The sequence below is a fragment of the Schistocerca piceifrons genome, chromosome 11 (assembly GCF_021461385.2).
Source record: "Schistocerca piceifrons isolate TAMUIC-IGC-003096 chromosome 11, iqSchPice1.1, whole genome shotgun sequence".
Classification (NCBI taxonomy): domain Eukaryota; kingdom Metazoa; phylum Arthropoda; class Insecta; order Orthoptera; family Acrididae; genus Schistocerca; species Schistocerca piceifrons.
In genome coordinates, this window is record NC_060148.1 from 115,387,734 (window position 1) to 115,411,136 (window position 23,403).

General features: G+C 40.0%; 1 protein-coding gene across 4 annotated transcripts in view; it reads right to left on the bottom strand.

The window, feature by feature from the left end:
* LOC124719619 (zinc finger protein 708-like) overlaps positions 1-23,403 on the bottom strand; it is a 203,818-nt gene that overhangs the window by 100,512 nt on the left and 79,903 nt on the right. For all 4 annotated transcript variants that reach the window (XM_047244830.1, XM_047244829.1, XM_047244831.1 and 1 more), the window contains one exon: positions 1,281-1,340. In XM_047244830.1, coding sequence (XP_047100786.1) covers positions 1,281-1,340 — 60 coding nt within the window. The remainder of the gene's footprint in view (positions 1-1,280; positions 1,341-23,403) is intronic.

A 23,403-nucleotide genomic window follows, 5' to 3' on the forward strand; every position in this document is an offset into this window, starting at 1 on the left:
AGATGTACTGATATTGTGTTTGGAGACATCCTTGCCTCAATCATCACTGATGGTTGTACCAGGAGGCAAATATAGCTGAAGTAACTCCTTAGTTTATATTTGGATTAACAATTATTACAACTAACTGAACTATTGTGAGTATAAAGTGTCTGAAATCAAGTGGAAGTTCCTTGAACAACAGCACGTCAGTATCATCTTTCAATAACAATTTTCTGCTGTTGAACTGTTACTTCCATTTAAAAAGTAGCAAAAATGTAACTGCATAGGGTGTAGTGTCTCTTCAATTTTTCTGTAATGAAATAAAACTAACCAGCACAGGAAACAACAAAAATGTATCTGAAAAGCATGTTTCATTCAGTCAAGGTTTCTCCTTGTGGAAGCAGGATCAATTTTCCTATATTTTTAAATACTTTTTTTTTCCTACAGTGCACTCAGAGTGGTTTTTGCTCCCTATTTCTCTTCCCCCTTTCAATTACATTACTACCTGATGTATTATTTACTCCCATTTCCTTATCTGTCTACTACTTAAGAGATTGAATTATGATCTTTGTTTTTAAATCAAGGTCAGTACTCTGCACTGTACATGTCCAAGAGCTTTATTTTCATAGCATGTCATACATAACACAATACTTTTAATGTTCCTTCTAATTAATATATAGCTGGACTGTAAAAATATACAAGTCCCCCTCAGCTGTAATATATGGGGAGGGCAACAAAGAATAGAAGCTGACCTCATCATTTATCAAAACAGATTTCTTAGAAGTTATAGCATTTTCACACATTTTAAAACATTATCAAACACGTGGATTTATGTGTACATCTGAAGCAGCCCCACAAATAGTCTCCCAATTCAGTAAACATATTACTTTGGATCTCATTATCATGCTTAAAAACAGCCACTTCTGAATCCTGCCACATGAATATACATTCTCAGTCAACATCTCGAATTACCTTGATAAACTCGATGGGATGGCAAACATAAATTAAAATTCTGACTGATATTCAAAGAATGTTTATATAGTTATTTATTTACAGTCATAAATAAATGTCATTTCACAGCACACATTGATTTTTTGGTTCTCTATCAGCTGAGTCTGCAGATGCAACAAAAAGACTATTTCAAATTTCCATGGTTTCAAACCATCTTAGATAGTAGCCAATACATCATCCACATTTTTCCACTCAAATGTAATTTTATTTACTAAGTAAATAACTATATGGCAGCTTGAAGTCAGAATTAAAGTAAGATAACATCTTTACATTAAAGAAGTATGGCTTACCTCCTCATCTGTCATATCCAATGGGTCACATTCATGAAGACAGTCATCAAATTCCAAACCCTGCACAAATTGAAGAGCATTAATACGAAAATTAAAATACACTGTTGTGTTTAGAACCCTAGTTTTTGGTACTGTATCCTTAGTCAAAGAAAAAACATGGAATCTCGCTGTTGGTTTTATTTAAAATGTTGTGTATTGCCATCATTATACATGGGAAATCAAGATTTTTTAACACTAATGAATGATTGAAAACAAATTTCAAATTATTGTAGAGACAAAGCTACCCATATAATTATGGTCCCACAAGAACATATTGTGATGGTCTTGCAAAGTGTTTAGCAGTAAGTAACATCTACAAACAAGATACACACATTATGTAACTTAATATCAGCCACTCAAAAAGTCCTGCTAATGCCATCATTCTTTTCAATTATATTCCATAGACAAATTTTAGTTGGTTATGCTATCGGCACAATAAGAATTTACTGTACTTAGCTGTGAGCTAGAATCATTTCTTTATTCATACATTATGAAAACAGGTATTGCTAAATATTAGGTGAAGTATTGAAACAACCAATTTTTGATACAGATTATAACACAAACCCATGTATTTCTTGGATGCTAATCAAAAGTATTTCCTTTATAAATGTTGAAAATCCATGGATCCCAACTGGGATATTTCAATTCTTAATGAGGAATCTAAATTCACTGTTGAGCAACTCATCACAAAAGTTCAACATAGATTTCTTAAAACATTCAAATTGGGCTTAGTAGCTTCACTGGCGTTACAACACTGCTACAATACACTATTGGTGTGGGCACTACATGGGCAAACAATGCCTTGATAATTACCGGGGAAAAGAACCCCATGAGAGGAAACAAAAAAATCATCATGTGAGTCAATTTACAGAAAACAGAAATAAATCATTACAGAGACAAGCATGGGGATAACTCAGCATGCATCTGGCATCGGCGCCCGTTGGCTTAGCACTAAGGAACAACATTCAACATCATGTGAAAGGCAAGGTCCACGGTAGATGAACTCAGTGTAAGTACTGCCCCACTTGGCTTACAGCTGTCCACAAATTAACATCTCCATCTATGGACCTGCCCATACCCTCCACTGCATGTGTCCTCCATGGTGGCTTACACGCTAGTACGAAGTGTTATCCAGGCAAGGGCATCTGCCTCTATCACAACATCCACTAGTGGGAATACTAAACCCTCCTCCCAAGAAAGGCAAGTAAGACTGACAATAGCCAGGCTTTGACCACTATGTCTAGTGCAGAACGAGAGAACCCAGCATCGGACTGAGTTCATAAAACAGGCAATGCAAACAACACTGATTACAGCAGAAAGGCATGGAGTTGACGAGCCAACAGGGGTCCACCAGCAGCAGTGGAGGAAAGATAAGTGAGGTGGAGGCACAGGTGGAAGCAGAGGGGGGGAGCGGGGGAGGAGGAGGAGGAGGAGGAGTGGATCAAAATCCATGGGCTCCACATTAGCAGATGCAGGTGCATACTTCACTAGGCCCAAGGCTGTAGGCAATGGGAGAACAGCAGATGGTGTGGAGGGGGGACAATGGGAAAGCACACTGCTGCCAGTGGGAGTCCACACATCAAACAATCTCATGACCAATCTTGTCACCTAGACGACCAGAAGACTGGTGGTGAAGTCATGACAGGGTGCAGGCACAACTGATTGCATGACAGGTCTGCTGTCCCAACTGGCATCCATCACAAACAACTGCCAATTTTTGTGCCCCAGCACAATACCCAGCAGCCACTGGCTGAAGAACTGGAGCCAAACAGCAGCCCTAAGAAAAAAACACAGCATGATACTCTGGGTGCAACAATTACAGGAGCCCCATGGCGTGTGCCCATGCAAACATTCTGCCAGATTGCATCTGTTGTCTGATGTCACCCGGTATGTAGCCAGAAAGCTTGACAATGCATTGTTGTGGAAAAAGAAATACACCAACTGCTTCATGGGGAACTTAAATGTACGCACAGAGCACTCCATGTCTGAGTTAGATGTCAGGTGAAATGGTGTGGTAGTGAGATACTGAATCCCACTGCAGACACAAAAGACCTCAAACTCCTGCAACACAAATTTCCTACAATTATTGGATACCAGGGTCCTGTGGAAACTCTCAATGGCAAAAATAATCAATAATGCCTGAACAGTGGCAATCTAAATTGTGTAGGACAGCTCGGCTATGTGCAGGAAATTGGACAATGCAATGATCATCAACAATCACACTACTGTCCAAAACCAAACACACGCAAGTGACGTGCCCCCTGTCCGAAGGGTGCTCTGGTTTGGACAAGAAACAAAGTGGCACAGTAGCTGATGCAGTCTGGTTCTGTGCACAAGCCCCACAAGTCCACATGAGACATTTGATGTCACTAATAATTGCAGGCCAGGACATCTGCAGGGCACCAGGGGTCGCATTTACCACACACACCTAACTGCACTCCCACCAATTATCAGAAATGACATCCTCGCCACCATCATCATCCAAAATGAGTCCATTATCTGGGTGATGTTGTCTAAAGAAACTTTGGGCAAAGTTAATGCCCTAGTCTGAATTTCAGAATCATGCACTAAGTAGACAATCACAACCCAAATCAGCAAATCTGTATAAGAGACAGCACATCTGGGACACACAAAACTACACTTAAGCAATAGACCTTGAAAATCGGCAATAAAGGCCACATATTACTGCCCAGGGCACTTGTGGTGAAGACCAAAACCAACAAACAACACCATGGGCTTTGTGGGTACAGAAAAAAACCTGTACCATTGGTGTAGTTTGCTGCTGGTGGAGCAAGCTCTTGAAGCAACTCTACATTCTGGTTCATTAGTGATGTCATTCTTTGCTGCTTCTTTTGTATTCCTACCAGTATTGCACACATGCTGGGTCCATGGTGGCCCAAAATTAACCCTGGGGAAAAGGGAAACAAAAAATAGGTGCATCAAATACATAAGAACATTCCGTCACCATTTTAGTATTTGTACCGGAGTGGCAACACTACTGCATTACACAATAGGTGTGAACATTTAACAGGCTCAAATGGGCTCAACAATGACTGGGGAAAATACCATGTGTGAGGAAATGAAAACTTGCCATAAAACAGTCTACAGGAAATGAAAAGTCTGAACCATCCTAGAGAACTCAGCATGCAGCTGGCATGGGAGGCTGTCAGCTGATCACCAAACAACACTCAGCATGATGTGCAAGGCAATGTGAACAACAGTTGAACTCAGTGTAAGCACTGGCCTATTCGGCTTACAGCTGCCCATGTGCTACATGTGACTTCCACGGCAGGTTTCTGCACTGCTCTGCAGCACTACCCAGGCCAGCTCTTCTGACTTCATCATGTCTGCTGATAGCGATGTTAAACTGGGAAAATAATGAGTTGGAAACATATTTCTACTGTTACAAATTGATTCAAATAGTAAATTTTCCAATGTGTGTGCTCCCAAATTCGTAAGATTTTCGTAGACGCAGCTCAGTCTGAAAAAACTCATTGTTAACATACTAGCAGACCATGATGAATAATGAGTGAAAATTAATATAATAAGACTGTATTGTGTGCCCTTCTGTCTAAGGGACTACATGCTGTGCTACAAACTCCTCGTCAGTCCTTAGGCTTTATTGCTCCTTTCACATTTGGATATTATTAGATAACAAGAAATATGTCAAGAAGCACCTAAATGTGCAGTACAAATGAAAGTGTAGGACTATGTTTAAGCAACTAAGTCAATTCAATTCAAGGCCTGGGGAAGGTATGGTCACACTTCCTTGATCGTAAGTCAACGCTGGTTATAATATTTGTGTAAGTTGATCCTGAACTATATAATTAAAAACAAAATACAGGGTGTTACAAAAAGGTACGGCCAAACTTTCAGGAAACATTCCTCACACACAAAGAAAGAAAATATGTTATGTGGACATGTGTCCGGAAATGCTTACTTTCCATGTTAGAGCTCATTTTATTACTTCTCTTCAAATCACATTAATCATGGAATGGAAACACACAGCAACAGAACGTACCAGCGTGATTTCAAACATTTTGTTACAGGAAATGTTCAAAATTTCCTCCTTTAGTGAGGATACATGCACCCACCCTCCGTCGCATGGAATCCCTGATGCATTGATGCAGCCCTGGAGAATGGCGTATTGTATCACAGCCGTCCACAATACGAGCACGAAGAGTCTCTACATTTGGTTCCGGGGTTGCGCAGACAAGAGCTTTCAAATGTCCCCATAAATGAAAGTCAAGAGGGTTGAGGTCAGGAGAGTGTGGAGGCCATGGAATTGGTCCGCCTCTACCAATCCATCAGTCACCGAATCTGTTGTTGAGAAGCGTACAAACACTTTAACTGAAATGTGCAGGAGCTTCATCGTGCATGAACCACATGTTGTGTCGTACTTGTAAAGGCACATGTTCTAGCAGCACAGGTAGAGTATCCCGTATGAAATCACGATAACATGCTCTATCGAGCGTAGGTGGAAGAACATGGGGCCTGCCCAAACGTTCACAGAAAATCTCTGTTGATGACGTGATTGCACAATTGCGTGCGGATTCTCGTCAGCCCACTCATGTTAATTGTGAAAAATTTACAATTTGATCACGTTGGAATGAAGCCTCATCCGTAAAGAGAACATTTCCACTGAAATGAGGACTGACACATTGTTGGATGAACCATTCGCAGAAGTGTATCCGTGGAGGCCAATCAGCTGCTGATAGTGTCTGCACACGGTGTACATGGTACAGAAACAACTGGTTCTCCCGTAGCACTCTCCATACAGTGACGTGGGTTATTGTCAACTGCACGACGAATTGCCTCGTCCACTGCAGGTGTCCTCGTCGTTCTAGGTCTTCCCCAGACGCGAGTCATAGGCTGGAATGTTACGTGCTCCCTAAGACACCAATCAATTGCTTCAAACGTCTTCCTGTCAGGACACCTTCATTCAGGAAATCTGTCTCACTACAAACGTACCGTGCCACGGCTATTGCCCCGTGCTAATCCATACATCAAATGGGCATCTGCCAACTCCGCATTTGTAAACATTGCACTGACGGCAAAACCACGTTCGTGATGAACACTAACCTTTTGATGCTACGTACTGATGTGCTTGATGCTAGTACTGTACAGCAATGAGTCGCATGTCAACACAAGCACCGAAGTCAACATTACCTTCCTTCGATTGGGCCAACTGGCGGTGAATCGAGGACGTACAGTACATTCTGACGAAACCAAAATGAGCTCTAACATGGAAATTAAGCGTTTCCGGACACATCTCCACATAACATCTTTTCTTTCTTTGTGTGTGAGGAATGTTTCCTGAAAGTTTGGCCGCATCTTTTTGTAACATCCTGTATATTCAATGTTTCCCTAAAGCAGCACGCCTAGTCCCTGTCTGAAAATACAAGAGAGCAGTATGTATTCTTTTTAGGGCAGGGTCTATGTCAACTTATGTACACTAAAAGAATTTACACTTGTAATAAATGTGAATTTTAGGCACCCATGACAGACATGTAGTACACAAAAGAATTGATATCAAGAAGAGTCACAGCAAGTATTGTTATACATATAGCTACAACTGCTCAGATTCTACTCCTGACGGCCTGCAAATAACTAAAGATAAGAAAAGTGCAATAACACAACATTACTGGAAAATTTCAACCAGGTAATCGATGTTTAATTAACTGTAATGCATCATTCACCTTCCTCAATAAGCAGATGACATACTTTTACTCCACATGCAGTATATACACTCCTGGAAATGGAAAAAAGAACACATTGACACCGGTGTGTCAGACCCACCATACTTGCTCCAGACACTGCGAGAGGGCTGTACAAGCAATGATCACACGCACAGCACAGCTGACACACCAGGAACCGTGGTGTTGGCCGTCGAATGGCGCTAGCTGCGCAGCATTTGTGCACCGCCGCCGTCAGTGTCAGCCAGTTTGCCGTGGCATACGGAGCTCCATCACAGTCTTTAACACTGGTAGCATGCCGCGACAGCGCGGACGTGAACCGTATGTGCAGTTGACGGACTTTGAGCGAGGGCGTATAGTGGGCATGCGGGAGGCCGGGTGTACGTACCGCCGAATTGCTCAACACGTGGGGCATGAGGTCTCCACAGTACATCGATGTTGTCGCCAGTGGTTGGCGGAAGGTGCACGTGCCCGTCGACCTGGGACCGGACCGCAGCGACGCACGGATGCACGCCAAGACCGTAGGATCCTACGCAGTGCCGTAGGGGACCGCACCGCCACTTCCCAGCAAATTAGGGACACTGTTGCTCCTGGGGTATCGGCGAGGACCATTCGCAACCATCTCCATGAAGCTGGGCTACGGTCCCGCACACCATTAGGCCGTCTTCCGCTCACGCCCCAACATCGTGCAGTCTGCCTCCAGTGGTGTCGCGACAGGCGTGAATGGAGGGACGAATGGAGACGTGTCATCTTCAGCGATGAGAGTCGCTTCTGCCTTGGTGCCAATGATGGTCGTATGCGTGTTTGGCGCCGTGCAGGTGAGCGCCACAATCAGGACTGCATACGACCGAGGCACACTGGGCCAACACCCGGCATCATGGTGTAGGGAGCGATCTCCTACACTGGCCATACACCACTGGTGATCGTCGAGGGGACACTGAATAGTGCACGGTACATCCAAACCGTCATCGAACCCATCGTTCTACCATTCCTAGACCGGCAAGGGAACTTGCTGTTCCAACAGGACAATGCACGTCCGCATGTATCCCGTGCCACCCAACGTGCTCTAGAAGGTGTAAGTCAACTACCCTGGCCAGCAAGATCTCCGGATCTGTCAACCATTGAGCATGTTTGGGACTGGATGAAGCGTCGTCTCACGCGGTCTGCACGTCCAGCACGAACGCTGGTCCAACTGAGGCGCCAGGTGGAAATGGCATGGCAAGCCGTTCCACAGGACTACATCCAGCAACTCTACGATCGTCTCCATGGGAGAATAGCAGCCTGCATTGCTGCGAAAGGTGGATATACACTGTACTAGTGCCGACATTGTGCATGCTCTGTTGCCTGTGTCTATGTGCCTGTGGTTCTGTCAGTGTGATCATGTGATGTATCTGACCCCAGGAATGTGTCAATAAAGTTTCCCCTTCCTGGGACAATGAATTCACGGTGTTCTTATTTCAATTTCCAGGAGTGTATATAAAATGAATGCATGCAGAATTCTCAGCACCTTCTGGTTCCAAATTTAGTTCTTTATCCTCCTCAATCAAATCAGTTGACATTTACACACCTTTGTTCTTATGAATATCATCATAATTTTAAATGATTCCAATCTTCTGTTCAAAGGAAAATGTAACTAAGCCAATTTTCTGATGCATCATTTACTACCATGTACTGGCATGATGTCATCCCAATGCTACAACACACATCGGTCTTTGCTGAGAATTAGACAGTTCTTTCACTTTTGTATTGTATGTCATGGAATTTATAGACCTTCAAATTTATGTTCAGACCTGACATCCTGCCTCCAGCAACAGTGTTATCTGTATTCTATCCAGTCATTTTAAAAACTTACTTCAACGAGTAGTTGGAAAATCTGTCAGTTAGTTAAAAATATGGTCGGGCATGCAAGTTATATGACATGACCACTGAAGTCTCCCAGTCTTCAATTTCTGGAGAAAAGATAGGTAGTTGTGGCAATTTTTGGGCCTCAGTTCTTCCTTCATGAACATCAATCTTTATCTTGGAGAAGACCAATGCTCTTCACCAAGATGTTACGCTGACAAAGTAACAGTTCTCTTTTGCTGCCTTTGGCACAGTCTTACTTTTGTCTTAATTTACTGCCAGTTAAACCGTAACTGTATAATATGACTAGGCTGTTGGATTTTTGGAGATAGCGTTCAAAGTCACTATCTTTTTCATATTAAACTGTGTTATGGGTTGCTCAACAACACACACTTTTTACATTCACAATTTGTCTCTTTGGTTTATTTTTAACATTCCTCCAGTCTATCAAAATCAGAACTACTGGTAGGAGCAGTTGTACCATTTATCTACATGTGGCACAGCAACATGTACCTCAGCATTAACTGCACTTTTAGGCCTTTGCAGATGCTATATGTTGGAGAAGCTCAGGTGGTTGGTTCCCTCCTATGCAATGCATTATCTGGAATCTCCTACATATATCTCGTGAAGAGACCATGAGGATAAAATCAGAGAGATTACAGCCTACACAGAGGTATACCAACAATCCTCCGCTCCACGATCAATACGAGACTGGAATAGAAGGGAGAACCGACAGAGGTACTGAAGGTACCCTCCGCCACACACTGTCAGGTGGCTTGCAGAGTAGGGATGTGGATGTGGATGGATGTGGAATGATATAGCATGTACAGATGCAGCATAAAGACAAATCACGCAGCACATACTGATTATACTTTTTGTCATTTCCATGGTCTAAAATTAGCTACCTTTGTAACACGCAATAATATACAGGACGCAAAGAGTAACTGTTTACAATGTATCATAATAGTGTATGGGAAGTCAGACACACACACACTGAAATAAGACACTTGTGGTCCATCAAGACAAGAAACAGTCTCAAATTGGCCTTCATACACACTAAGCTACAGTGCGTATGCTGCCACAGGAGATTTTGTCTAAAATCGGCCTTTAATATTAAAACCCATTGCTCTTGCACTTTAAAGATGCAAAACTGATGTTCGTATAACTCTTAGCACAAAATATTATGAAATAATGGCACACAATTAATGATAAAATTGTTTTGTTTTCTGGTTCCTTTACTATGAAACTGTTGTGCTAGTAGGAGTTAAGTTTACATCTAATCACAAATATAATATGTTTTTGCATAATGTTTACAAAACACTTTTTCCTTTCATTATGCTCACAGGAATTTTAAATTAACTATGTTAATGAAATAGCCATCTAACCTGGACACAGACGAAAATCAGAGGATATTCCAGGCACATGTTGTGTGCATGCTCTGTGGCTTTTGAGGTTTTTGTAAGATAAATTGAGGTTTTGCCGGGTCTGAGTGAGCACAAATTTCCTAGCTCAAATTGTTTTATCATTACTTCTCCTATACTGCTCTGGTACATTGTTAGCTATTATTGCTTACACCCTGTATCAGTACGAATTCACCATATGTATCTAAAGTCACCAGCTTTTACAGTTTTGAATACATGTATGGAATACGTTCAAAGTGTACATGGAGAACAAATCTTCAATTTGTGAGCAGTTAATGTCTGAGTGAAGTAATGTTTCCCAACAATGGAGTGAGCCATATACTTTGAGTCAATGGAAGAAAAGTGAAAAAAGTACATGCTACCAGCAGGTATGTTAATGATTAATTTTTATTTTTCTGTGACAAGTAGAACAGCCATCGGAGTACAATAGTGTTAATTGTTAACTGGCCTGGTAGGGTATATAACAGGCAAGAACATTGCAAGATGCTGAGTGATGACTATGAGGTGCCTTTGTGGGCCTCCATTTGGTTAGCTTATCAAACTATGCAATATCAAAATTTGTGCTGCATTCAGATGCAATAATTACCTGATGCTGGACTGCATGGTAATGAGAGGCAGGTATACTTGCAAGGTTCCAGTCAATGAAGTCTAACCACCACAAGGAAGAATCACTGTATTGCACAAGCAGCGCTCATAGCTGCTTCACATCAGCATCTGCCATCAAAGAACAAATAATGGACTCCCTACATTATTCTGTGTCATCTAGCACCACTTGTCAGAGACTAGCAGCAGCTCGACTATGGAATTACTGCTCTATGTGTACACTGCCAGTAACACCATAACACAAACAGCTGCATTTGGAGGAGAGCTGTGACCATGAAGCATGGTCTGATGATGAACAGTGTCACATTGTATAAAGCAATGAATTACATTTCTGCACTACCCCGCATGGCTCTCGTTGGTGAGTATGGTGGCAACCTGGGAAAAGGTCTGTCCTCTGATATTTTAGAAAGGCACAATGGTGTTACTCCTGCTGTCAGGGAGCGAGGAGCCAATGGGTATGACGTAAGTCATGGCTGGTAATGAATGAGGGAACTCTGACAGCAGAATGGTATGTCACAGAAATACTGTGTCATATGTTAAAATCCAACCTACAGTTTTATGGCGCCATTTTACAAAAGTACAAAGTTTGTCTATACATGGAATGTTCCTCTGAACTGTCTTCGTGAGATTGAAGTACTCCTGTGGCGAGCAACATCCTCAGATCTGTCCTAAACACAATGTGTGGGGACCAGCTCAGGTGTCAACTCTATCAAGGCCTTGTATACCAAGAACTAGGTTACAACTGTTGTGGGCCAGCTTGCTTCAGGAGATGATGCAACAGCTTTATGATGTTCAAGTTCTTTCAGGGTTTATAAGCAGAAAAGAAAACAAAACAAAAATTCTTGAATTTTTTCCCGGATTTCCCTGTTAAAGAAGCACTTTTTCCTATGTTCAAATACACTTCTTCCAAGGTGAAAAATACACTTTTTCCATGATAAGTGACAGTACACTTTCACTCAGAACTGTAAAAATATCAATCCTTTGAATGATAAAGGTTTTATACACCAGGCAGAACTTCCTGGCATTTCAGAGAACAAAAAAACTCGCAAAAAAAGGTTTTGGAAATATCTGACGTGCAGCAAATTTTATGCTGCATATTTTCATATTTGTATTATGCAAGCGTAAATTCTAATTTCGCCAAACACAGCACGTTACTTTCTGAAGCATTGAAATCAAGATTGAACTGTGCTTTTTTAAAGCCAATCATAGCTTATATCATGTGATCTCACCAGTGAATGACAGCAGATATTCAGAGCATACCACATGTGATGTAGTCAGCCAATAGCAGTATCACTGTTAAGTAGCATGAGCACACAAATAGGAAAAGTTAATGGTTTAAATTAATGTACGTAATGTAGCTACAAGAAAAGCTAAGCTCCCACATATAATATTGGTCTTTTTGCGTGTGTTACATTTTAAGATACATAAAACAAATGTGAAAGTAAAATTTTACATAATGACATTAATGTCTGGTCTTCTGGGCTCAAAATTCTTCTAAGTGGCTAGTCCTCAATTGTCAAGTTTTAAATGAGAGTCAACACCCTGTGATTTAAGAAATTCATTGCACATCCTCACACGTAACATAATTCATCTTGCACAAAAAGAAATTTACTTTGAAAGTACACTTTTCAAGGTACCATTCACAATATTTTCCTGTGACCTATTAGAAATAGGTTCTTTTCAGCAGTTTCCAGAAAGAGCCAGAAAACATGCGTTACAGTGAATGGGCAATTACAATGACATAGGAAGCTCGCATGTTCGTGTGTGTGTGTGTGTGTGTGTGTGTGTGTGTGTGTGTGTGTGTGTGTGTGTGTTCGTTGACAACATAAGAGAAATAGAACATCAGATGCTACTGGAGCATCAGAATTTTGTAAACCATACTAAATGCATAATTCTGCTTAAAGTGCACATTCATATGTTCAGGTTAAAAATGGAATAGGATGCCTAGCCTGATATTCAGCTTTCCACTGCCGTTTTCAGGATGCAAATTTTCTTTGAATACCAGTACAGCATTATCTCATGTTTGGTTCTTTATTATGGCATAATGCCATACATGACAGAAGATAAAAATGTACACTTGAAATTCAGTGAACAGTTCAAATGGCTCTAAGAACTATGGACCTTATCATCTAAGGTCATCAGTCGGTGAACAGATGAAACTAGCCAATTGTGTGGAATGAAACACTTTGTTTCCATTAAATTGACTGTCTCTGTGGAAAAGATTAGTTAAAGCCATATTTATTTAGCAAGCTGACAAAAATAACTTCATTGTCCTGGAAGGTGATTAATGCTTGACTGCCCAAAACCATGCAAATAAAATCGGAAAAACTGAAACTAATCACGTATTTTAGCCTTCCATAATTATGTGAATGTATTTTAATTCACTTGCCAGTTACCAATCAAAGAAACCCATTGTATTTTCCTTTGACTTGAGAACTGTAAATGAGAAGAAAACAGCAAAATCACTAAATGTAAACACGGCTCATGTGGAGACTACCCCTCTCCCCACAACAACCCAGACTGCTCTACGCATGCACAAATCTGGCAGCTTGGGCGTGCCAGAAAAATTTTTCTAGGTAGCATCTGGCCACTTGTTACTACTGATGATACATGAACTGCCACTCTTCAAGTAGCCAGAAGTGGGAAAAGGTACTGCCCATAAGCAATGTAACTGTGAATGCATGTGAGCCTCCTGGCAACTGCTCAAACGAAATTAATGTAAGCAATTGTGATGTCACGCTCATTGGCAGCAGTTTATTGTTATGAAGTATTCCACAGTCTTCATCGTAAAACCTTTGACACATTTTGCTGTTTATTGTTTCTCAACTGTTAAAATTACAAACATTTAACTGAGTACTAAAACAATGAAAAATTCCAATAATTCTAAAAAATTACCAGGTTTTTCCCAGATTTCATAGTTGCCCCAGAGCATATACACCCTGTCTGTAAATTTGATTCAATTCTGTAAGCACCTAAACAACAACACATACCCTCACAAGCCATGTAGTTTCATTTTGTTTAATCATCCCCTAACGTATACTTCACTTTTTTGATCGGGAATGTGTATGAGAACACGTACAACTCTTACAGGCTGTAACTACAATTTGCCACTTAGAAAGGCACCTACTACCTACCACACCCATGAGCTAGGAGATATATTGTGCATGCTAGTCAGAGTGTCACAATTGAATCAACAATCGGTAATAATGTGTACACCGTGACTCTCATGAACTTCTGAAAATGCTGCTAAAATGCAATATAATGGTAATAAAGATGGTGCAGTCAACAAGGGATATGTTTACAATACCTGATTTTAACAGTAATTCATTTAAGATACACTGAAGAGCCAAAGAAACTTGTACATGTGCCTAATATCATGTAGGGCCCCTGCGAACTCACAGAAATGCTGCAACACATCATTGCATGGACTAGACCAATTTTTGAAGTAGTGCTGGAGGGAATTCACACCATGAATCCTACAGCGCTATCCATAAATCCATAAGAGTATGAGGAGGTGGAGATCTCTTCTGAACAGCATTCTGCGAGGCATCCTATATCACTACAACTGCACACGCCCCACACCATTACAGAGCCTCCACCAGCTAGAACAGTCCCCTGCTGACATGCAGAGTCCATAGATTCATGAGGTTGTCTCCATACCCATACACATCCGTATGCTCGATACAATCTGAAACAAGATCCATCTGACCAGACAACATGTTTCATCAACAGTCCAATTTCGGTGCTGAGAGGCCCAGGCGATGTGTAAAGCTTTATGTCGGGTAGTCATCAAGGGTACATAAACGGGCCCTCAGCTCCAAAATCCAATAACAATGATGTTTCATTTAATGGTTCGCACTTGTTCATGGCCCAGCACTGAAATCTGCTGCAATTTGCAGAAGGGTTGCACTTCTGCCATGCTGAACGATTCTCTTCAGTCTTCGTTTGTCCCATTCTTGAAGGATCTTTTTCTGGCCTCAGTGGCATTTGAGATTTGATCTTTTACCAGATACCTGATATTCACAGTACACTTGTGAAATGGTCATACAGGAAAATCCCCAGTTCATTGCTACCTCCGAGATGCCATGTCTCATTGCTCATACGCTTACTGTAATGTTCAAACTCACTCAATTCTTGACAGCCTTCCATTGTAGCAGCAGTAACTGAACTAACAACGGCACCAGACACTTGATGTCTCGTATAGATGCTGGCAACTGCAGCTCTGTATTCTGCCTGTTTACAAATCTCTTTATTTGAATATGCATGCCTATACCAGTTTTTTTGGCACTTCAGTGTAGTTTGATGAAGTGAAAGAGGCCTTTATATGCTGAAACTCCACACAGGATATTATGCAGAAGTCACTTATAATCTAAGTAATGGACATTGTAGTATTTTGGCAAACATAAGAACAAACTTAATACCAAATCAAAGGATAACTTCTTATATACTGACTATCAACATTTAGTATCACAACATTCTTAGTTTGATTAACTATGGGCTGTTAGTGTGAATGTTGTATGTAAGATTACACCTGAAATTCAAATAAAAATGCTTTAATGGTGCACAACAGATTTATTGTTCTAACAGAGCACGGAGTTGGAAGGAGTTTCTTGATTTGCCTATTTTGAGAAGATACAACATACATTCCTCAAAAGACTTATATCAAGTAGTAGAAAATCAAATCCTAAACACTGAAATGAACTTTCTGACTTTCAGTTACATGACACTATGATGCAGTCTAGGGACATTGTAACAGAGAAAAGTGGGACTGTTCCACTTGTTTTTACAGAACCCTCCAATGCTAATATTTTATCTTGTTTAATGACCACTTTTCCTTCAAAGTGCAAGTACTATGTGGGCACAAATCTATCAAATTTCTGTTTATGTAGTATTTTACTAAAATTTTATTATTTACATTATAATCTACTGATTACTTGTTAACAATAGTGGTGTGGTTGCAATATAAACATTGCCTCTAAAAAAATATAATAAATAAATAAATAAAAAATAAAGTTTTGCGACTAACAATACGGGTAAGATGCATGCTAATCGCATGTAAAAAATCACCAGGAAGACAATTCAGTCCCTATTCTGTAAAAGGGACATAGCCAAAATCTATAATCTGTTGGGCTCATCTCCACTACTACATTGTTCCACACCATGGATGTATTGTTTTGCCAAGTGACACACAAATCAATCAGACAGCTCAGATTAATAGAGTTTGAGCATGAAGACATTCCAGATATATTACAAATGGTCTCTTAACATGTTACTGTTCACCATCCTTGACACCACTGACACTGTGTCAGGAATCATACCGAATCATTGAATCAGTAAGGTCTGTTGTTCATTTCCTAACCTGTTTATTAAGTAAGAATTAGGCTGCACAAAAGTGCAAATGCATTAAAACTGAGAAACTCTTGAGACACAGAAACACTTCATTGCCATCTTCAAGAACAAAATCTAGTATCATTATTAGCTGCGTATGACTCTATGCCCAGGACCTATGTTCCTATAATACTGTCAAAGGTGAAGGGTTCAGGAACTTATGTCAGGACTTTCCAGGTGTATGTGTAAAGTATGCAAAATCTCTCTGCATAAATGTTAATGTCCTTCTTCATCTGTCAACAATATAACAATATTTCTGAAGCAACTAAAAAAAAAAAATCAAAGCAGGAAACCAAAAGTAGCTTGGCAACCAATGCATGTGCCTCTGAAATGGATTAATGGTCTGACGAATACACTAAAACTGAATACGTTACCATTACTGGTCACTATATGAATCCTGAATTCCAGATTAAATCATATTTCATGCAGGTTGGGATTTCTTTTTGAAGATGGAATTTGTGGCACTTATTTAGAAGCCGGAATATCTGTAATAGACCACACAGCTAATATCAAGTCAGCACTTCCGCTGTTTAAGCGGCTTTTCTGTACACCACACTGCATTGCAACAATGCTAAGATACGTGTTAGCTGAAGAGAAATTTATCAAAGAATTTGTGTCACAAACACTCACACTAATAACTTCAAAGAATATCATGAATTACTTAAAAAAATTAGTTTAAGAAAACTTGTCACCAAAACATTAAAGTCCATAACGGATATCAGTTTGAATACTATTGTTGATATAACAGAGTCTATGCCAAATGTCATGTAGGAGTTCATAGTCACATTATCAGTATGGAATCAAATGCATCAATTAGAAGGCTGGAACAGAGGCTTACTATGGCTTTGATTCATTTCCTCTCTAAGCTTTAATGCATCACTCATAAGCTTCAAACAGACAAGCATCCAACATTCCCTTTTGTTTTGGTAACGTACTACAATACGATTTCCCACTTGTCTGTTCCAGAAACTACATCAACAACATCCTTGGAACTAGAGTTACTGGTATGGATTCCTTCTACTTCCTTGTTAACAAGCATTTATTGCCACCAAAGGAGACTACTGTTAAGGTCTTATTTTATAGTGCAGACAGAAATCACAGCACTTAAGCAAAGGACAGAATCTCTTCTGAAAGAGAAAATAAAGATTTGTAGCGAATATCTTTTCACAACATATTTTGTATTAACATTCGAAATCTGAAGAATCTAAAGCCAGAAGAAAGACAGGAAGTGCATAGTACAGTGTGCAGAACATATGGTGCATTAAAGGATGGTAAGTCACAGTTGTGCTGTCAGTGTAACACAACAGTGTGTGTGTGTGTGTGTGTGTTCGTGTGTTTCAGTTCCAGTCCAGGAAGGTGGTCTTTGCCCTATGGAACCAAAGAAAAGTTGAGGTGGCAATGGGGTAGATAACATACATGTAGATGATTCTTGCAAGAGGACAAGCAATATAAAAGACGAAATTGCACATTTCTTAGCAAGTTACTCTGAAAATGAAGATCCAGCAGAGCTGCTGGCATAAAGGAGTGTACATGAAAAAAAGTTTCCAAGACTCTTCAGATTAGCTCAATCTATGCTAATAATCCCTGCAGAAAATGCATTTAAGGAAATAAATTTTAGGTGAGTAGGGCTGATTATCAATGAGAAAACATCACTGATCAGTTCACAAAATGTTAGTAACTTGCTGATTCTGCATAACTTCTATTTGCTAAGGTTTATTTTGCAGAAATAGTAATTTTGAAGATTATTTTGTTTATATGTTGCAGTTCTTGTCAACGCACAAAAGTCTGTGGTGCCTACTCTTTTATTCTGTTTCTTAGTTTCTAGGGACAGAAGAATGATTCTAACAGCCAGGTGGATCCACTCAACAAATAGTGATATTTATTTTACAGTGCAGTAAACTGCTATTCAGAATTTGGTTTATCAGCATATTACTTTCTGCAATTCAATTTCAATACATCTGTAGTTCAAAATGTTGTGGTTTTATTTGTCTAAAGATCTGCACTAAACCGTAACCTTTCACCAGGAGAAATAATACGAATAGCTGAACATCAAAATATGATGCTACATTTCCAGTTCTCATTACAGTACTGAATACCAGTATCAGATTTTCACTGGTGATCCATTTCATCAACTGACATCTTAGATTATAGCATTTTATGTATTCACTTTATGAGCAACAATCATGAAAACAAGAGCTTTGACTACAACGCCAAACTAGACTGAAGAAATGTGAAAACATGGGGAACAGCATATTTCCTTGTAATTTCAGTCTGTTTCAGTATATATAAGAATGTTTGTGCCATTAGTAGCAATTGCAGAATATATTTACTGTGTACACATTCTTTTAATTATGTGTCTCAATTTTCAAACAGCACAAATCAAACATATGTTAAAGGCACTGTATTCTTGTTAGGAGGAGTCCCTGATAATCACAGTTATTGTAGTAATGATTTGACTCATAGCAGGAATCACACAGCACTAAATGTAAATGAGTCATTCTCTCCTCGTATATCTTAAGACATTGCAAAGAGATGCAAGGTACCCCGCAACACAGGCAGAGGGCTCGGCAGTACCGTACACTGAGCACACAGCGTAGTGGGGTGGTAAGTAAATAGGCTGGTGAACTGACCTGTCAGTTTCTTTGCTCTGACTGAGCACACAGCCCGTATGGGCCGGCAGCGATACACGGGCTAGATGGGTTGAAGCCAGCACAGTGCATGTCTCTAGTTTTGGACACAAAATCAATAGCCCAGTTGCTTAAAGTACATTAGTACATGATTGCACTCATATTTCCTGTAAAAGGGGAACACTGACTTGATATTACAGTAACACAGGAAAGACATATAGTAAGCTGAGATGATGAAAGCATATGAACTGTTATTAGTACCATCAATTCTGGCACTATAAAATTTGATTCTTGAAATGAAATGTGTTTGACCATGCACAAAAAAAGTACAGTCACAAATGTAAAGCAGTCTCTGGGGAAAAGAGAATACTCCAAGAAAAAATGGTTCACTGAGGTTGGTTGGGACAGTTGTGGAACACAGTATAAAAGTGAGGCATGTTTACATGTACAGAACTCAGGCTAAGAGAAAAAGAAACATTCTAAGTGGAAAACAGCATTCTGGTAAAATACGCGAGATGAACTGCAAAAGAAATTTTAAAAGATCATACAGGAGCACAGCTGTAATGTGTATCTTGCAATGTTCTTCAGTTGATCATCTTAGCAAACATGAAGCAATTACTTAATTAAACAGATCATTCTCAAACCCTTTGGCTGTAGTGGAATGCCACAGTATTCTAAATGCACTATGCCCTAACAGCAGCTGAGTGTTATTCAGCACCAATGGAAGTATGGTGTGATTAACTGCTGTAGCAGTTTTGAATCATACAGTTTTTAAGTGCACAATTTGATAACTCCATTAACAAACAAATATTTGATCCTGATGGAGTTGATACAAGTGACAAGTGCATGGTAATGTTTGGGCAGCATCAACAATTTGACACATTTTATATTCTTACATGGTAAGTATACCCCTTAGGTCTGTTAATAGATTTTCAGTGTTAAATGTTAAAATTTCCGTGCTCATCAGCGGCAATTGTTGATCACACAATCTTAAACTGCAAATTTAAGCTGTATACAGAATACTGAGGGGTACTCACAACACACCAGCATGACTCAGAGTGTAAATTTCTGCTGACAAAAGATTTCTGTATGCTTTACTTCGTTTTAGTTGTAATGGTAGTGTCAATCACATCCAGTCTGTCCCCGATTCCCATTTAGAGCACTGAGAAGCAGGTATGTTTATATTTGAATTGACCAGAGGTTGTTAGCGTGTCATTTCCTTTAAATAATTTCTTATAAGGACAGGAAGCCATCTCCTTACAATAGCCAGAGAAATGCCAATTTATGCATAGCTCACAGTTATTAATATTTGTATATTAGAATGTATGTTAGTTAGACTGGTATTTTTTTTAGAATACAAAATATTACTTGTAATTAGTGTCAAAATATTCCACAAGATGTTTATTATTATCATTATTATTCTTTTTGGGGGGGTGGGGAGGTAATCATGGAGCAGCTAGCACTAGGTTACTAATTTTCAATGAGTAAGTCAAATGCTCAACAGAAAATCTTGGTGCTTCATATGTTGCAAGTAATCAATAAACAGTTTAATTTTCAAAGAGGATAATAACTGCTTTATGTAGTCAGTTCTTGGAATGCGTTGTACCACAGTCTTTCTAAATTAAATGGATAATAACAGCTAGACTGTAGTTTTAGAGAGAGAGAAAGAGAGAGAAAGAGAGAAAGAGAGAGAGAGAGAGAGAGAGAGAGAGAGAGAGAGAGAGAGAGAGAGATTTTACTTGATTTAATGAAGACCAAGAATATTACCTTGAAACTTTATTTTTGACTACAATTTAGTTGAATTATCATATAATTATCTCAACAGAATTAGTGACAAATTAAATAATAGACAGTTTAGGTTGTTCTGAGGACTGCACCTAGCTAGAAACTGGTACAGTTCAGTATACACTAAAAAAGATGCTACCTGCATTCTGTCCTTGCCATTTCATTAGTTCAAATTTAAAAAAATTATGATGTGGTTTTCTACCTACCATCTGCAATAAGATAACAAGGTTTCATGTACATTACTACAGCTTTATATGTGTCTCCACTAAGAGCCATGGCTTCTTTACCAACAACACAGGTAAAAATGAGCAATATCAGCACTGATCAGCGTAATATCTCCATATCTCAGTTTCATGGTGAGACACTAGACACACTCACCAAATGGCTGACACTGCTTCACCTGTCGCAAAATTTTGTTACTGACCACAAAGCTCATTCCATACCAATGTCACACTGGGACACATCATTAGCCATGTAAAAGAAGCCAAACAAGCAGCAAAGCACAAACAATGCATGAGGACAACACCAGTGTCATACTGGGACACCTCATTGGCCATGTAAAAGAAGCTAAACAACTAGTAGAGTACAAACACCGCCTGAGGAAATGAAGAGCCTGCACACAATCTGCAGCCCAGAGAAATTTACCATCCTTCTGGAGAAGCCAGTTAAGAGGATGGCAGATGTGCACAGCCTGGGGAATGAACTTAGTATAATACAAAATGTTGCCCAAAAATACTCTAGTTCCTTCTGGTTCTTTGGTGCTGGCAGGTTGGTGGCGGCTTTGATATGTCCATCTGTAGTGAGGCGGGCATCTTTGCTTAGCACACATCCCAAAAAATGAAACTTTAGGGGAGAAAAATATTGCACTTTTCTAGCTTGCAACAAAGGCCACTCTTCAGAAGGCATTGTAAAACTGACTGTAGGTTTTGTTAAGTGCTTCTTGCGCAGAGCCCATAAGCCAGTGTAATTGAGGTTGTTTACCATCAGGAAATGTAAGGCCACCAACTACAGTGGTAAAACCCAAATGGGATGTCAAGTATCAGAAAGTCTGAGAAGCTGCATTCAATGGCAAAGGCAGGTGTGGGTTGTGCAAGTCAATGTGTGGAAAACACTGGTCCCCTTACAACTTTGCTAACAACTCCTCCAGCCACAGAATTGGATATAAATCTGTGACAAATTGAACACTGACTGACTGTTTAAAACCACTGCAACGGTGGACAGCATCATCAGGTTTCTGAATCACCACCAAAAGGATGACTGCCAGGTGTCATGACGCACCACGAAGGTTGGTAGTTGTTTATTGTGTATGTCTGTCAAGAGCAACTAGCCCATCACACGAATCAGTTGGACCCATTCTGATAGCAGAACTGGATGACATTAAATGATAACTGCAATACCAACCATTTTGATGAATATGATACCACATCACCTAGTTTACACAGAGTTATATAGCATACTTAGCATTCCACCAATTTTATCAATGTAGGATTCATGTTAGTAACAAAAAAATATCTCTATTTCCAACATTATATATTCAAGTATTATTGTGTATGCATAGTTGATGCAATTTGGTCATGATGATATATTTTGGCACGTTAACTGTTTCATCTACTCCACCCCCCCCCCTCGCCCCCCTCATGAACCATGGACTTTGCCACTGGTGGGGAGGTTTGTGTGCCTCGGCGATACAGATAGCCGTACCGTAGGTGCAACCACAATGGAGGGGTATCTGTTAAGAGGCCAGGCAAATGTGTAGTTCCTGAAGAGGGGCAGCAGCCTTTTCAATAGTTGCAGGGGCAATAGTCTGGATGATTGACTGATCTGGCCTTGTAACACTAACCAAAACAGCCTTGTGGCGCTGGTACTGCGAACAGCTGAAAGCAAGGGGAAACTACAGCTGTAATTTTCCCGAGGGCATGCAGCTTTACTGGATGGTTAAATGATGATGGCATCCTCTTGAGTAAATTATTCCAGAGGTAAAACACTCCCCCATTCAGATCTCCGGGCGGGGACTGCTCATGGGGACGTCGTTATCAGTAGAAAGAAAACTGGCGTTCTACAGATCGGAGCGTGGAATGTCAGATCCCTTGATCAGGCAGGTAGGTTAGAAAATTTAAAAAGGGAAATGGATAGGTTAAAGATAGATATGGTGGGAGTCTTATAAATACAAAATCAAATTGGGGTAATGCAGAAGCAGGTTTAATAATGAATTAAAAAATAGGAGTGAGGGTAAGCTACAACAAGCAGCATAATGAACACATTATTGCGGCCAAGATAGACATGAAGCCCATGCCTACACCAGTAGTACAAGTTTATATGCCAACTAGCTCCTCAGGTGGCGAAGAAATTGGTGAAAAGTATGATGAGATGAAAGAAATTATTCAGATAGTGAACATAGATGAAAATTCAAGTCATGGATGACTGGAATTCAATAGTAGGATAAGGAGAAGGAAGTGTAGTAGTAGAATATGGAATGGGGGTAAGGAATGAAAGAGGAAGCCCCTGGTAGAGTTTGCACAGAACACAACTTATTCAGAGCTAACACTTGGTTCAAGAATCGTGATAGAGGCCTGGAGATATTGGAAGGTTTCAGACATATTAGATAATTGTAAGGCAGAGATTTAGGAACCAGGTTTTAAATTGTAAGACATTTCCAGGGGTAGATGTGGACTCTGACCACAATCAATAGGTTATGAATTGAAGATCAGAACTGAAGAAACTG